General features: G+C 37.1%; 1 protein-coding gene across 2 annotated transcripts; it reads right to left on the bottom strand.

Annotated features, from left to right (window-relative positions):
• Positions 1-6,487: 6,487 nt before the first annotated feature.
• Positions 6,488-14,978, bottom strand: SCOC (short coiled-coil protein). Of its 2 annotated transcripts, none has more exons than XM_023513435.1 (4): positions 14,790-14,938; positions 9,576-9,647; positions 9,143-9,223; positions 6,488-7,678 (listed from the first exon to the last, which is right to left on the bottom strand). In XM_023513435.1, exons 1-4 carry the CDS (start codon positions 14,893-14,895, stop codon positions 7,536-7,538), a joined length of 402 nt encoding a protein of 133 aa, XP_023369203.1. In that variant the 5' UTR covers positions 14,896-14,938; the 3' UTR covers positions 6,488-7,535. The 2 variants fall into 2 exon arrangements, with proteins under 2 accessions (XP_023369203.1, XP_012660871.1); XM_012805417.2 differs by having other exon boundaries at positions 7,460-7,678; positions 9,143-9,226; positions 14,790-14,978.
• Positions 14,979-16,245: the final 1,267 nt, after the last annotated feature.

Here is a 16,245-nt window from a genome sequence, read left to right as displayed (position 1 = left end):
AAACTCTAATGAATAACCTGGAGTTGAAAAAGGATAGAATCTTTTGTAATAATCAAATGGCTTTTTCATTCTGCTACTTTCTGACTTCCTTACAATGACTTAAATTTTATCCTTTTCCCTAATTAAGGAGGAAAACAAGTATGTTTTGCCTTATTTGAATTGGCCTTTCTAGAAGCTTTTTAACTTGACCAGGCTAAAGTAATTTCCCTTTTCTTGACTATTTTTTTCCAGATAGCCTTGATTCCACTGATCCTTCCTTTTAGGAAACACCACATTACTAGAATTAGTTGTCTTTCTGAAGGGTCAGTCCCTATTTGGATAAGGCACATGTTAAAATGAACCACACTAATAATGAATTTAGCCTACTTTAATAATGTAGAATTCTACTCCAAAAGTGGTTTTGTATTCAGTGAAAGCTATGCAGAATAGTTAAGATACAAACATATTATACCCTAGGCATCTGTGAGCAGGTTTTGCTCCTTTCTCAATTATGGTCATGTTTATAACTTTAGCAGGAATTAGAAATGAAATATCAGATGACTAAGATAACTACCTAAATTTTTTATATCAATAATTTATGAAAACATAATGACATTTGTACATGGAGTAGATTGTTCTTATGTATTTCCATAATATAATAGCGGGAAATAAAAATTATCCCTGATCTGACAGGTCAGTTGAGGCAGGTTGATGGGAGAGAAAATGCATTTGAAAGTACATTTGGAGTTTTTCCAACTTTTTCCTAGGATTCTTGTAATTTCCAGCCTTGGGCTTAAGTCTTTTATGCATTGTGAATTAATTTTGTGAATGGTTAAGAGGTGCAGATCCTGTTTCAGTCTTTTACACGTGCCTATCCAGTTTTCCCAGTACCATTTATTGAATGGGGATTCTTTCCCCCAGTGTATGTTTTTATCTGTTTTGTCAAAAATCAGATGAGAATATGAGGATGATTTCATCTCTGGGTTCTCTTTTCTGATCCATAGGTCTATGTCTTTGTTTTTGTGCCAGTACCATACTGTTTGGGTTACAATCTCCTTATTATATAGCTTGAAATCTGGTAAAGTGATGCCTCCCGCTTTACTCTTATTATGTAAGGTTGCACTGGCTATATGGGGTCTTTTCTGGTTCTGTACAAAGTATAGAACTATTTTTTCTATATTTGAAAGGCATTGCCTTGGTATTTTAATGGGAATTGCATTGAATCTGTAAGTCACTTTGGATAGGATAGCCATTTAAACAGTGTTGACTCTGCCAGTCCATAAGCATAATATATTTTTCCTCTGTTTACAGCCTCTGCAGTGTCTTTCCTCAGTGTTTCATAATTCTCCCTATAGAGGTCTTTCACCTCCTTTGTTAAGAATATACCTAGGTGCTTTATTTTCTTTGTTGCTACTGTGAAAGGTAGTGTGTCTAGATTCTCAGCTTGGCTGTTGTTGGCATATATGAAAGCTACTGATTGGTGTGCACTGATTTTGTAACCTGAGACTGCTGAATTTATCCATTCCAGAAGTCTCTTAATTGAATCTTTGGGGTTTTCTAGATAGAAGATCCTACCATTTGATCCTAAATCCCACTTCTGGGTATATACTCAAAGGAAAAACAGTCATTTTATACAAAGGACACCTGCACTTGAATGTGTAGAGCAGCACAATTCACAATCACAGAGATGTGGAAACAACCCAAGTGCCCAGCAATACATGAATGGATTAATGTGATACAGGCATACCAGGGAATAACACTCAGCCATGAAAAAAAATGGTGATCTATTATCTTGGTGACAACCTAGATGGAACTAGAAACCATTTTTCTAAGTGAAACATCACAAGAATGGAGAAACAAACACATGTACTTAATACCAAGTTAGAACTAATCAATCAACACTTAGGTGCACATAAGGAAGTGAATCTCAATGAAAATCGAGCTGGGGAAGGGGAGGAGGGACTGGGCAAATTCACACCTGCTGGGTTCAGTGCACACTATCTTGGTGAAGGGCACACTTATAACTTTGACTCAGTCTATACAAGATCCAAAATACATAAACAAAACATGTACCCCTAGTATTATGAAATATAAACTAAAAAGAAAATGCATTTGGAGCTTGTCTCTAGACATCCAAATGCATGAAAGAGTAAGAAGTTAGAGAGGATGGGGAGCAGGATAACTGGAATATGAATCTTTTAACACCTGCCACAGTATCACATATTTTGTGTTTGTTAAATTAATACACATTTTTATAATATTTGGGGATATTTTCAGACTAAATGGTAAGCCATCTATACATAATGTTTAAAATTTAAAACAAGATAAACATTATGCAATTAATTATAATGAATGTGCTACTTTGGCTTCTGTCACCTCAACACCCCTCTCAACTATTAGGTCCTGAGGCTAACACTATCATCCTTGTTATAGTAAATGTCTTTTAAATACCCTTATTCTCTGACATAAGTGAAATAAACTGTAGCTGATTTTCTAGATGGAGTAATCAGAAGCATTTAAGTCATTCTCTTCCAGTTCTTAACCTTCAATATAATCGTATTCTCTGTTCCTTAACAACTAATCTCTGGTGTTCAGTGGTAATAATTTTGGTTATATCTGCATTGAAGAATTATCTGATGACAACCACCAGGGAATGTTAAGATAGGGAAAAGCAAAATTATTAACCCAAGAATGGCTTTACATTCTGTTAAGATCAATAAAGATCACTTTTGATTTGCCTTGGACAACAAGATTAATTTTAGATTCTATAATTCAACTCTCATTTTTTAGAAAAGGGACTAGATCACAGGGCATAGTAACAGGAATAGAGATGTGACATTATTAACTGGTTGGAGTCAAGTGTTTACATTATTGTATTTACTTCTCTATAAAAGGAAACTTTGAACTTTTTCTAGAAGTTCAAAATTCTCTGAAAATTGAAGTTTGTTTTCATCATTTTGGCCCCAAAATTCATTTGGCAGTCAAACCTGACCCCCCAACAAGCTTTTGTATGTATAGTCTGCCTGTTTCCCACTTTAATATTCGTGTTTTGCTGCAGTGCTGCAGAAATGTTAGTGTATTTGATTATAGGTGCTTCCCCAAACCAGACTGTTAGGTAAATCATATTACTTTATAAAATCTGAAAATTTCCAAATTCTGAAACATCTGGCTCTACAAGTTCCAGATAAGGAATTGTGATCTGTAGTAACTTGCTACAGTTAAGTCTAAAAGGAATATAAAGTAAATTTCAGATGGCATGCCAGTGAGAGAAGTCCCACTGGGGAAGCCTGGGAAAAGGGGGTGTGTTAGTCTTTTGGGGCTGCTATGACAAAAGATAGTCTGGGTGGTTTATAAGAAATTTATTTCTCACAGTTCTGGAGGCTGGAGGTCTGGATCAGGGTGGCAGTACAGTCACATTTGGTGAGGGCCCTCTTCAGATGCAGTTTGCCGTCTTCTCACTATATCCTTACATGGGAGAGAGAACTCTCTGGGGTCTCTTTTTTTATAAGGGCACTAATCCTATTCATGAGGTCTTCATCCTCATTTCTCAAAGTCCTCACCTCCTAATTGTATCACATTGGGGTTAGGATTTTAACATCTGAATTTGGGGAGGACACATTTAGACCAAAACAAAGGAGTATGCTGATTTTCCCTGCCAATTGTCATTCTACCTGCATGTAGAGCAAGAAAGTATTAAGGAAAAATCATTCTGACATTTGTTTTAATGGTAAGAAAGACTTTATTCAGGACCATAGGTGTTAAAACTATTGTGACAGGGGAAAGAAATCTGCTCAACTCATAATACTACCACAGCAAACACAAGGGGGGATTTTTAGTCAATGGCACAGTGAGGGGAACAGTGGTTGGAAAATTGCTAAGTGGATGTATGAAGAGTAGGGTATTTCTTCCTAAAGTTTTCTGCTGAAGGCAGGTCAGGTTGATCAGGTATCAAAGGTAGGGGATAAGGAATGGAGTAAGCATGCCAAAGACAGGACTCAAAAATAAGGCCTCATTGTAAAGACGGTTCAGAGTTGGACACAGTCCCTAGCAGTTTACCAGTTACATTTCTAATGCAGAAATTGATGATATCCTGAAGTAAGGTATTAACACAAAGAAAGAAGTGTATAGCACTGGTTTACCATTAGCATGACAAACAGGGAGTATATTTCAGTCAACGTTTTGTTACTAGGCTGACAGCTTCAGGTGTAGCAGTTGGAGAAGGCCCAAATGTTAAATAAATTGGCTGTTTCACAGTGCCTTTAGCAAGGTGTCAAAAATTAAATTACCAGTTTCCAATCATAGATGGAAGGGAATAAAGTTCAGATGCTAGGAATTTTACAAAATTTAAAAAGCCAATTGTTTCTAAACCTTGAATAGAAAGAGTTCAAAATTATTTTGGAGGTGTAGGAAGTAGTGGGGATGCCCATTAAGAATTCTCTGCCAATTGCTAAGCCAAACAAAGAGACCCAGCTTTGAAACAATAATCTGAATGTAGAATTCCCAATGTCAATTATTTTCAGTTGATCTCAGGATGGCTTCCATTAAAGAGAGGCAAGGTCCCGTGAGGTAAGAAAGCATGCTTTGAAAACTTAGTCAAGAAAAAAGCACAGCACTTCTGGCTGCAAAAGCTTTTTTTTCTCCTGGCATATGCATGTAGATGCAACCAGATGCATGTAGATGAGAAGGCTTGAGTTTCTGAAGGAATTGTATTACTAAAGAAATGTATAGCATGGCCTTAAAATAATGGGCACCAAGCTCAAACCCACACCTGTGAAAGAAGTGGACTGTCATAAACCCCTGTGGAACTAATGCTCCCAGGCTCACTTTAGATGTAGGCATGGGGAAAAAATGGGTAAGAAATAACTGTCCAGAGAGAAAACCATGGAGTCCCTTGGAAAGGTCAGAATTGGCGTCTAATCAAAGAACTTCACCATTAAGGACAAAATCTTTACAAGGTCTCAAGCCATTCCATAATTGCTTTGAATCTGAGTAAACATTTCCCTTCATTCCAAATTGAGAGGCTTTTTTTTTTTTTTTTTTTTGCTATCCTGTCCTCACTACATTATAAATGGATAAATGGGCAGGAGCAAGAATAAGAGCAAATGTGCCCAACAGTTTAGAGCTGGGGTCCTCAAACTACTGCCCATGGGCCACATGCAGCCCCCCGGTGTTTTTGCCACTGCTGCCTGTCCTGCTTAGCTGCTGACTCGTCCTGGGCCTGCAGTCTGGCCCTCAAACGGTCTGAGGAACAGTGAACTGGCCCCGTTTAAAAAGTTTGAGGACCCCTCGTTTGGAGGTTATCAGACTGTAACAAGCCACATCCAAACTGACAAACCTTAAAAATGATCTTAGATCCTGGATTTTGAGCTGAATTAGTAACTGGATGAGAGGCTGAGAATGATCCATGTGAGGTAAGAAGGCTGTACACAGATACTTAGGTAGCTGAGGCTGCTAGTAGCCACTAAAATCCTTTATCTGCTTCCATACTACCATGGTTGTAGCTAGAATATGGCTGCTCAGTCAGGGTTTACATTTTTCAGCTACTTTTGTAACCGAGTCTCCACACCATTGGAACAGGAGAGACATGAGCCACTTCTAGGCCTGGTACATAAAACTTTGAATGTATTGGGTTCTTTTTCTTCAAGTTAGAATGATAACAAGAGTGACTTGGAAGCCATGGTTGAAATCAGCAGAACCATTGTTACCCCAAGTCCCTGAATAATTATGTGGAACAAAGCCTGCCAGCCTATAATGCTGATGTTGGAACCACTGGCTGCGAGAGAAACTCCTGTGTTATTTTATATTCTTTCTCACTGGGTCTCTTGTTGTGGTGGCTTAGCCTATGCTAAAAAATCTAACTTCCTTTCCCCTGGAGATCTTGGATCCTTTTCTTTTAATGCTGTGCTGTTATATTTTAAATTAATGTATAATATCCTATTAATATTTGTATTGATAACCTGTAATATCTGTGTTAATGAAAATATCATTCCCCTAAATACTAACTGGGTACTTAAATAAGTTATGCTATTTATTCTGTGGCTTCTGTGTTCATGAATATACAACTACACCTATATTATTCCACGTACTTAGGCAACTACATAAAACACACACAATCTCTGAAACAGCTTTTTATTAAACAGCAAAGCAGAACTGCAACACAATATAAATTTATGTAAATAGGGTCACAAAAGGGATACAAAATGTTTGCAGTGTAACTACAGATAGTCGCTCATCAACTCTTATATCAATGCATAAGATAATTCCATGATTAAAAGTAGCCCAAATCTAATAACCATAAGCTATATTAGTGGAGCTCTTTACCTATTGTAACATTTTAGCATTATTTCTGATAATGATTCCCTTACCAAGTGGAATCTACAAACTAAACATTTAAATATGATTAAAGGATAACTAAAACTCTGCAAAGTAGTAGAGTTTACAGAAAATTCTGGGTGAACAAGTGAGATAACATACTCAACAAGATTATCAATTAGTTAACATGTAAACTATTTTATTCATAATTCTGACATTAATATACTCTTAAGGAATTTTCCAAAAATTAATCTGCTGGGTAAAAATAAACCTTGAGACCAATCTCTTTGTAACATTCTCTCCCAAATGTGGCTTACATAAGAGTAGTTACGTTTAATCCACTTTCAGATGTATTTCCAAAACATCTGTGTGCCAGAGATAATACAAACCTGGAGTGAAAACACTGAGTTGGCTACCACTGTTTACTTTTCTACCCTATTTTTATTTTTCTACCCTATTTCCATTTCTCCTCAAAATTTTCTATTTAAACTCACACACGACGAGAATTCATATCTATTCAGATACCAAATGGGTTGTTTTGTGCAAAAACAAGTTTTTATCAAACTTTCCCAAGTTCACAATTCAGTTTCAAAGAAAAATCTTCATTTGTAGAGCCCCATCTGTTTTCAACTGATTTCAAGGGAAATAAGCAATCCTATCTTAATTCTAAATATCTCAAATGACATGTCTTGGCCGAGAAAGTATCTCATTTTGGTTAAGTTCCAACAATTAAAATTCAGGTTACTCTCAGAGATGATTAAAGCTACTTTTTACAAATGTGAAACCACGGTTTTCATGAGGGGAAGGGGAAACAGTACAGAAGCGGCATATGGAGAAGAGGCACACGATGGTGGACAGGGACATAAAGCTGTGCATTCAGTACATGATTTTGGTCACTTTGTCACAACATGGTGGTTATTTCTTATATATCTTACTAAGCCTATAATAAAAGACAGTGCTACACCTACAAATCAAAACAAATTTCAATAAAACATTCATCTTTAAGTTTCATAAATATATGCAATTCTAATTATAAAGTGTCTACAATACATTTGCACATTTTCATAGACTAATACACAAACTCATGGAAGTCTCCTGTTATACTGTTAATTTTGCCTACATCTGACATTATCTTCATAAATATTCAATGAAGCCACAAAGGTACTGGAACTTTTGGAATCTATCCAAGTTTTAAAGACAAAAAGATCAGCAGCAATTCCATAAAACAGGAGGGTATCAATCCCTTACTTTCTTTTGCTTTTTGTGTCAGTTGTTTGAAAAACACTAGAAGCTGACATAAGGTTTTCTATATATTGTCCAAGAACTTGGTTTTCTGATTTTAGCTTCAGATTTTCTTCTTTAACTGCATCTACTCTTGCAGAGAGATCTATATAAAAAATAAAAATGCCATTATCAATAAAATGATGGCAATAATTCCATATTACAAAAGGTTTAGGATTCCATGCTTAAAAGGCACAACTCAATCCTTAAGTTTAAGGATTTGGATTACTTTAGAGAAGTTAAGGTAAACAAAGTTAACTGAGTGCAAATCAGCAGATAGTCATTCCTAAAAAGAGATTTCACATTAGACTAAATGTTATTCTTTGTAAAAAGCATTACTGTTTAATTCTTTAACAATTATTTTTTAAAAATTTAGAAACTGTGAATTCTGGTTCATGTCTTATCAACATAAAGCCGTAATGTCTTTACTATAAAGGTTTAAGGTATATAGTAAGTTAACACAACTGAATTCATACATCTAAAAGCAACTGGTTTCCAAGTAACTGACTACTTTGTATTTTAACGTTATCAAGAATTTGAAAAGATGAAGTTCTTGATGATGACATAAAAAATTTCATCTATTTTCTTATTTAACTAATATGCATTAGGTGCCCTCTAGGAGCCAGGTACTATTCTAAAAAAACAGGTGCACATGTGTGTGAGTCAGGAGCAAACATGAAATAAACAAGTAAACACAGAGTATGTCACACAGTGAGGAACTGATGTGAAGAGAAAGCAAGGAGGGTAAGGGTCATAAAAGCAGAAGGGCAGTTGCTCTTTTCAGTATTAGCTATTTTGATAAAGGGAATCTGACCAGAGACCAGAAGGAAGTAAGAGAATGAGCCAAACAACTAAGAGAAGAAGACTGGAGCAGAGGAGAACAGCAGCAGCAAAAACCCCGAGTAGAAGAACGCTTGGCACGCTGAAAGAACAGCAAGGAGGTCAGAGGCTGAGGTGGGCTGTGAGAGACAGAGAATGTGACATGACTCTGAACAGTAACAGGGAAGTCACAGATGGTTATTACCAGCTCTGTAAAGTGGGAAGCCATTGGAGGGTTGTGAGTTACACAACCTGCTTACCCTGATGCCAAAACCACAAACAAACAAACCAAAAAACCCAACTACAACCTCTTAATTTCCTTACAGACCAAAAGGTGTTTCAGTGGTAGTATAAATTGTATGCAAGACATTTAAAAAAAAATGTCATTCTCCTTTAATCTCCTAGGCTAACACGCTGTTTTTACTTTAAAACAGTCTTTATTAAGATGAACTCAGTAACACAATACAGGGACTTAAAAGGGGGTCATATACTAAATAGCATTATGTTAGACACAAAGAGGGAAGGATAAGAGTGTTACGTGACTTTCTTCTTGAAGCTTATTTGTTCTTTAAAACCACTAGCCAAAGCCACGGGCAGGAATGGCAACACATACACACACGTATACTGAAATGGATCTTGAAGTTTGTACTTTTTAAAATTATACACCTTAAAAAACAAAAAGTAGCAACATAATGCTTACAATTTCAATGAACTGGACGTCATACAAGAAAACAACAAAAGGCAAGCTAACCTTCAAGTGTGTGTTGGAGTTCCAACACTTGATTAATAAGTCGTGTTTTTTCCTCCAGTTCCACCTGATTTTCAGCATCAACTGCTGTAATATAAAGGTTCAGATTTACTATTAACATTAGGTACTATTTGCATAGTGTAGCACTTAAAAAATCTGCAAAATGTTCTATATGCATTCTTACTTTACTTACACAAGAGCTCTGTGAAGTAAAAAGTTATGTCTCCAAATTGCAGATGAGGACACAGAGAGGTAAAAATAAGATTTGTCAAACCTTCACAGTTAAGGAATAGAAGCTGCCTTAGATACTTTCTAAAACTAGACAGGATATAGATAAATAAATTAGCCAAAACCCAAACTTTCTAAATATTATTTCTCTGCTCTTTCCACTGCATTCACAAAACCAGAACATACAAAGAAGAAAATAAGAACATACCATCCATGTCAGCATTCATCATCTTGGGTAACAAAATTTTAGGCCTTGGATACAAAATCCTTTGTGAATGGTCTACAATAAGAAAAAGTTAGAAACATAAGACATTTATAGCAATAAAATATGTTTGTCAAAAGGTAATTTTGTCAAATATAACCCAAAAGGTTCCTTTTTATTTAATATTTCTAAGAATAAAAATAAATACATACCTAATAAGGGTAATAAGCAAAGGATACAAGTACTAGACACAAGTTTTAAATACATAACCTTTTCAGAAAGCAGAAAAATAATAAGTAAAATTCATAAAAACATTTAAATCTTTTTTACTAAGTATTTTACTCTTGGAAGTTTAGCCTAAGGACAATTACCAAAAAGGAGACAGTTATAGATATAATTTCTTTACTTCAACCTTATTTACAGCACAGTAAATCAGAAACAACATAATTATCCACTCAGAGTTTGGTAAATTACATCTGTAGTTTTATTTATGCATTTATATATATTTTATTAAATCATAGCTGTGTACATTAATGCAGTCATGGGGTACAGTGTGCTGATTTTATATACAACTTGAAATATTTTCACCAAACTGGTTACTATAGCCTTCATGGCATATTCTTAGTTACTGTGTTAAGACATTTATATTCTACATTTAGAAAGATTCACGTGTGCCCCTGTAAGATGAACCATAGGTGGGGTCACATTTGTAATTTCTAATGGAGTAGCTACTAAAATCACTATGATGACTATAACAACAAGAAAGAATGCTTATAAAATTGTACTCACTGATGTGACTCATGTAAAATATACATAAATATGGACAGAGAGAACACAGCAAAATGGAAAAGGCTCTGACATTAAGGATGACAGCAGAAATGAAGATAAAGCTTTATCAAATATTTTTTCTTGAAGTATTATTTTACATATACTGCCTAATTTTTTTGTATATATAATTCAAAAGAAAAATATAAGACATCTGAAACACTAATATGGAATAAATGAAATATGTCCACTTGTCACCTCCTGACCCACTAATCTGGATGTAAACAAATGAGTAAATATTAACATTTGGTTATTTTCATAAAAGGCCTCAAAATAATTATTACAGTACAAAATTCAAACAAAATATACTCTGTTCCATTGTTAACAATCATTTTAAACTCAATATGCTCAAAATGTGCTCAAAACTTATTAAATAATGCTACCAGATGTGCTGAAAACAGATTTGTTGACCAATCTCATCCACTACACTGAAGCAACTGAGCAACTGAGACCAGTCTTGTCAGTGTTACTCTCTCAATAAGAATTTATTGACTACCTTCTATAGCCAAGGCAATTTTATGCCCCCATATTCTAGACCAGCAGTTCTCAACCTGTGGGTCTTGACCCTCAAGAATTGTATTAAAGGGCCATGGCACTAGGAAGGTTGAGAACCACCGTTCTAGACAGTAGAGACCAGACCTACTAAACAAGGATGTCTACATACTGGAAATAGAATCACAAGCAAGAGATATCAGTGTACCGTATGTTCCCTCACAGCTTCATTTACACTTCAGGTCCCAATAATGTGAACATGGAAATAAAATGTCCAGTGTACATGTATATAAACTCCAGACATCATTTATTAGTCTAAAGAAAGATATTAAACATCCCTTATATAGCATTATTAAAGAATTAACTAAGTACAAATGGTATACCATAAACTTACTCATGCTTAATAAACTTATTCCTAGTCCTCTAGCATCGTTCCACTTATCTAAGTAGCAATTACAGTTGCTCTCTCCCTCCTCTTTTTCACATGGCTTTAATTCTCAGGTTCTCTGCACTTCAAAGATTAATACAGCTGGGTAAATTTTAATAATCTAAAACTAGATTTTAAAATTTATTTTTAAATAAAAGAAATTCTGCTACTATGTATCAATGCAAATCTGACCATACTTCAAAAATTATTTCTCTTCATTCAATCAACATGTCTTTTTATAACTGAAGTGGAAGAGTGTCAGCAGTGAAAACTTGATTTGACACTTCCCTGACGGAAGAGCATACTCCTGGCAAGGTGCCTGTCACTCTTAGTTTTCATACCATTACATCCACTGATCCAGATAAAAGATGAATGGAGACAACAGCCAAAAGGAAAAGTGAATGATACTGAGAGTACTCAGCAACAGTAAACTGTAATTTGGTTACTGTCCTGGCTAATTTTTTTAAGTATTTCTAATTTTTAATACCCAATGTTTTTAAGAATACAGCTAGAACAGAATTTTTTTATTATAGCTGAGAAGAGTTATAAGAGATACAAGCCAAAACCACAGATAATCACAAAACCAATACATCTGATTTTGACATCTGATACAGTACAGGGAAGGGATAATTTTTCTTTTGCTTGTGTTTTGGTCTAATATTAAAATTAAACCAAAGTCTTCTACAAAAGCACAAATGTTCCAAACTGACCAATGTAATAGGTAAAGAAAAACTAGTCAGCTGCTGAAATTTTTACCACATAATATGTATAACCCAAACAACACAAAATCTATGCATGGCTTTTCAACAGTTTCGCTTCATCTGAAAGAAGAAAAAATAAAAATCAGAAAAACAGCTTGGAGAGAGCTTATTAAAGAAAAAACTACTTTTATATTCAAGGTTGAAGTGGAGGAAGGAACACACAAAAACTTCTACAAGAACAGTGCTATAGACATATCACACAGTCTGACAGTCCGTTGGCATTACTATGTAAGACTGCACCCCAAGGGTTGTACAGCGTAAAACCTGCCCAACTCTGTGGCAGCACCGTGCAAAAGGGCTCTCTAATGAAGTGGACCAGAACATTACTGGCTGCCTCTCCACAACAAAAAAGTGCAACCTTCTTTCACTATAATGTGATTAAATAAACTGGCTTCAAAATGCTACTACTGAATATACTCAAAGACTTGACAATCATTCTAGAGCAATAAACATTTATTTTACATATGGGTTCAAAAGGTGTGTTGAGTTCTTTATGTCAAAATATTTTAGTGATTTTATTTTCTTTCAAAATAGGATCAATCCTCCAACTGCATAATGTCTACATTAACAAAGTACTATGTCATAATAGGTATTTAATACAAGGTTGAGTTTTCAATTATAAAATCCCTACAGCTGCTATAACATCAGTTCAATTCCATGTCAAATGTGCTCTCAATAGTTCATTTTCAACTCCTTCTGCTACTAAACATAAATGCAAATCTGACAAAAAGAAAATACAGACTACACTTCTCAATTGTAAGAAGACTGAAATAAATCTGGGGTGTTGAGGCTACTCTACCTATCCTAAATCTGCTTTACCTACCCCCCAAAATAGTTGTGGTCCCCCGAAATTCTTCAGTTTTGACCTACGTCTACATCAGAGCTTTTAAAGCTTTTCTCAAGAACTACAGTAAATTTTGGTGCCTATCTGCATCTGGCCTTGGTTAGTGGAAGAGACTCTTAAATTATTTTTGATAATTTAAGTCCAGGAAGCAGAAAGCATAGAGAGAAAAAGACCAGGAATTAGGACAAGATCCATTTAATTAAATTATCTTTTCCACACCTACACATCTGTAACCAAAGACTATTTGGTATTATCTCACCAAATATATATGCACCTCTACCTTCTTTTAATAGTATCCAAATAATAGCACAATATCCCTCTTCTGAAGTGATAGGGTAGCACAGTAATTAACAACACAGATTATCTGGATTCAAATGCTAGCTTTGCGATTTATAAGGTCTGGATTCTTGGACAATGTTAACATCTCAATCTTACATTCCTCATCTGTAAAATAGAGATAACAACAGTACATACCTGGTGGGTTTGTTGACAATTTAATGAGTTGAAACATACATAGTAGGTATTCAATAAATGTTAGTTATTCTCCTCTCCACCCTTTAGCTCTAATTCAGGCCACAAAAATAACTTTAGAAAAACCCTGTGGTCTAGCTGCCCCATTTTACAAATAAAGAAATCAAGGCCAAAGATGAGCATAGCTTACTGAAGCCTATGGAAGTAGCTACCGACACAGCCAAAACTACAGCAAACGTCCAAGGGACTTTCCACCATTCCCCCACAGCTACGCTCACATCTGAGGCTTGAGATTTTCACACTTTCCCCCTAATATCCGTCCAATTACAACCACCCAACTTTTTGGCATCTAAAACTGATTTTCATCATGTCATCTACTTAACAGCACATTACTAAGACTGCAAAAACAACGTCTATGAGCATTAATGTGCTTAATTCTTTACAAATATTTCATCAAATCAACATAAAGGAAACCGCAAATTACAGATGTGGACACTAAATCTCAGAAAGGCAATGTATCTTGCTTCAGGCTTTACAAATAGTGTCTGTACAAAGAACGTGCATCTCGGTCTAACTTCATATGCAGTGGAAGAGACTTTACTGTGAACCTAATCCAAGTTTGCCAAACAATTTGTCATCAGATGTGTGCGACTCTTTTTGCATTTTTACTCAGCAACTGATGACAAACTTCATTCCCCAGGCTTGCACCAGAATACACAGGCACAGCTCTGGGAACACCTGGAAGAGCATCTGTCCCCACTATTGTTATGTAATACTCTGAGACTGACACATTGTTTAACAGAAGTCCTGCCTTGCAGGAATGTATCTTTTAGTCCTTTGTAAACCTTACTTGTCAACACTTGTTCAGTAGTACTCTTGAGAGAAGTCAATGACGAAACAAACCCACATGCTGCTTTCTGCGCTTGGAAAGATGCCCCGTCCCTATTTTACCGCTCAGTAGCCTCCCCGCACACCTGGCGGTTCCCACCACCTTAGACTCTTGCAGAGCAGACACAGGCAAATCCAGCCGTGCCGGGTCCCATCCCACTAAAACGCCCGGGCCGCAGTCCCGTTCTAGAGCTGGGGGATAGAAAGGGGCCTGCGATTCAGAGGGGGCGAGGAGAAAGCCGCAGGGTGTCTGTATCAGGGACCACGGGTGCTCCTTCTCCAAAAGACCCTCTGGACCTGATTACGCAAAGGTGAAGAAAAGAGGTTGCGCAGGGGTTCTGCAGGGAGCCAGGCCCCCGCCGCCCACCGAACGCCCAGGCCCGAGCCGTGCTCCCGGGCCGCGATGCGCCGGGCCGCGTCCAGCCCGACCCGCCCTTCAGGTCCTGGCGGTACCGAGGCCACAAGTCCGGGGGCCTGAGGCCAGGCCCTCTGCTGCTCAGGACGGCCCTCACCTTTCGTTTGAGGCGCCGGGAAGTGGTAAGAACCAGAAGACACCCCAGGCCGGGACACTTGGACCAACTGACACCAACAGCTCCGCCCTCTCCGCCCGCAGAACATGCGCCGTGAGAGGAGTCCCCGCCCCGTCCCGCCCCGTCGCCCGCCAATCGCGGACTCTAGAGCGTACGCCTGCGCCCTGGCTGCCCGCCCCCTCCCGTCACCCGTGCACCTTTGCCATAACAAAAGGGCGTTGACATCCAATCAGGATTGAGGACGCTGCGGTCGGGCCTGGGAAGAGCAACAGCCAATGATAGCGCAAAAGCGGAGCGAAGCGCGGGGAAGCTGGCGGTGGAGAAGCAGCTGGTCTGTGGGTCTCCTGCGGAACCTGAATGTTGAAGTCAGAAGTCTAGTGTGGAAAATCAGGAATGAGGCTGGTGGAACCGAACGCTGGGCCAGAGAGAAACTATTCAAAAAAGAGCATTCATAGAACAGAAAAGGAAAGCCAGTACGGTACCGTGGTTCCTGAGTTCTAAAAGCACTCTTTTTCATATTTTTATTTCCAAAATCGGGAAGCTCATGGAGTACCACTAGTGTAACGTTATTCTCTTACAGTCCCCCTCAAAAACTATTATTCAATGTTTATTGTGCCTGAGCATTTGACATTTTAGAATTGAGAAAATACTTTAATAATTCTTAGGTATAGCCTTTTCTCTCACCTTATTCCTTATGCTCCTCACAGCAACCCACAGAAGGAAACTGAAGCTTAACAGTAAATACATTTCTAGTTCAAGGTCATACCTGCGGTATGAAATCCCATGTTGCTAGACTTAAAGATGTACTGTGATCTCCATGACGCTGTTCTTAGTAATCTAGCACTTGACACAACGCATCCTGCTTGTTTTTAATATTTGTTGAGTACAAGGTAGACATCCAAGCAACACGCTACAGTTTTGGCTTTGGCACAGTATCCTGAGCTGTGGAGAAGAGCCTTATGTCTCCCTGTTGCCTGACTTTTTACTTCTGGCACAATTTGCTGACACAGAGCCTTAATCCTTTTAAGGGCTATATTTAAAAAATATTTTGTTTGAGAACTATACTTTTGGCTGGGACTACAATACCCAATGTGAGGAAGTTTACTAGAGTGCAATGTAGGAGCTAAATAAATGAAAAAGAAAATCCAATATGAAGCTACTAAGAGTGCCAGAAGGAAAAGACTAGAGGAAATGGTTGCAGGTGGTATTCAAAAAATAATAACCGGGAATTTTTCAAGATTGTGGAATGTGTGAATCCTCAGAGTCAAGAAGTACTTACTCCTGAGCAGAATTAATATAAAGAATTCCGTGAAGTGGTGACACTGCAGGACGCCAAAGACCAAGAAAAACTATTAACATGAAATATTTTTGCTAGAATAGTTCCTTGAAATTTTTTAATTGTGTTGAAATGTACATTACATGAAACTTACCTTTTTTT

This window comes from Otolemur garnettii, unplaced genomic scaffold (assembly GCF_000181295.1).
Source record: "Otolemur garnettii isolate 467f Iridium unplaced genomic scaffold, OtoGar3 scaffold00041, whole genome shotgun sequence".
Classification (NCBI taxonomy): domain Eukaryota; kingdom Metazoa; phylum Chordata; class Mammalia; order Primates; family Galagidae; genus Otolemur; species Otolemur garnettii.
Note: the sequence above shows the minus strand (reverse complement) of the source record. Positions and strands in the feature narration are given on the sequence as shown.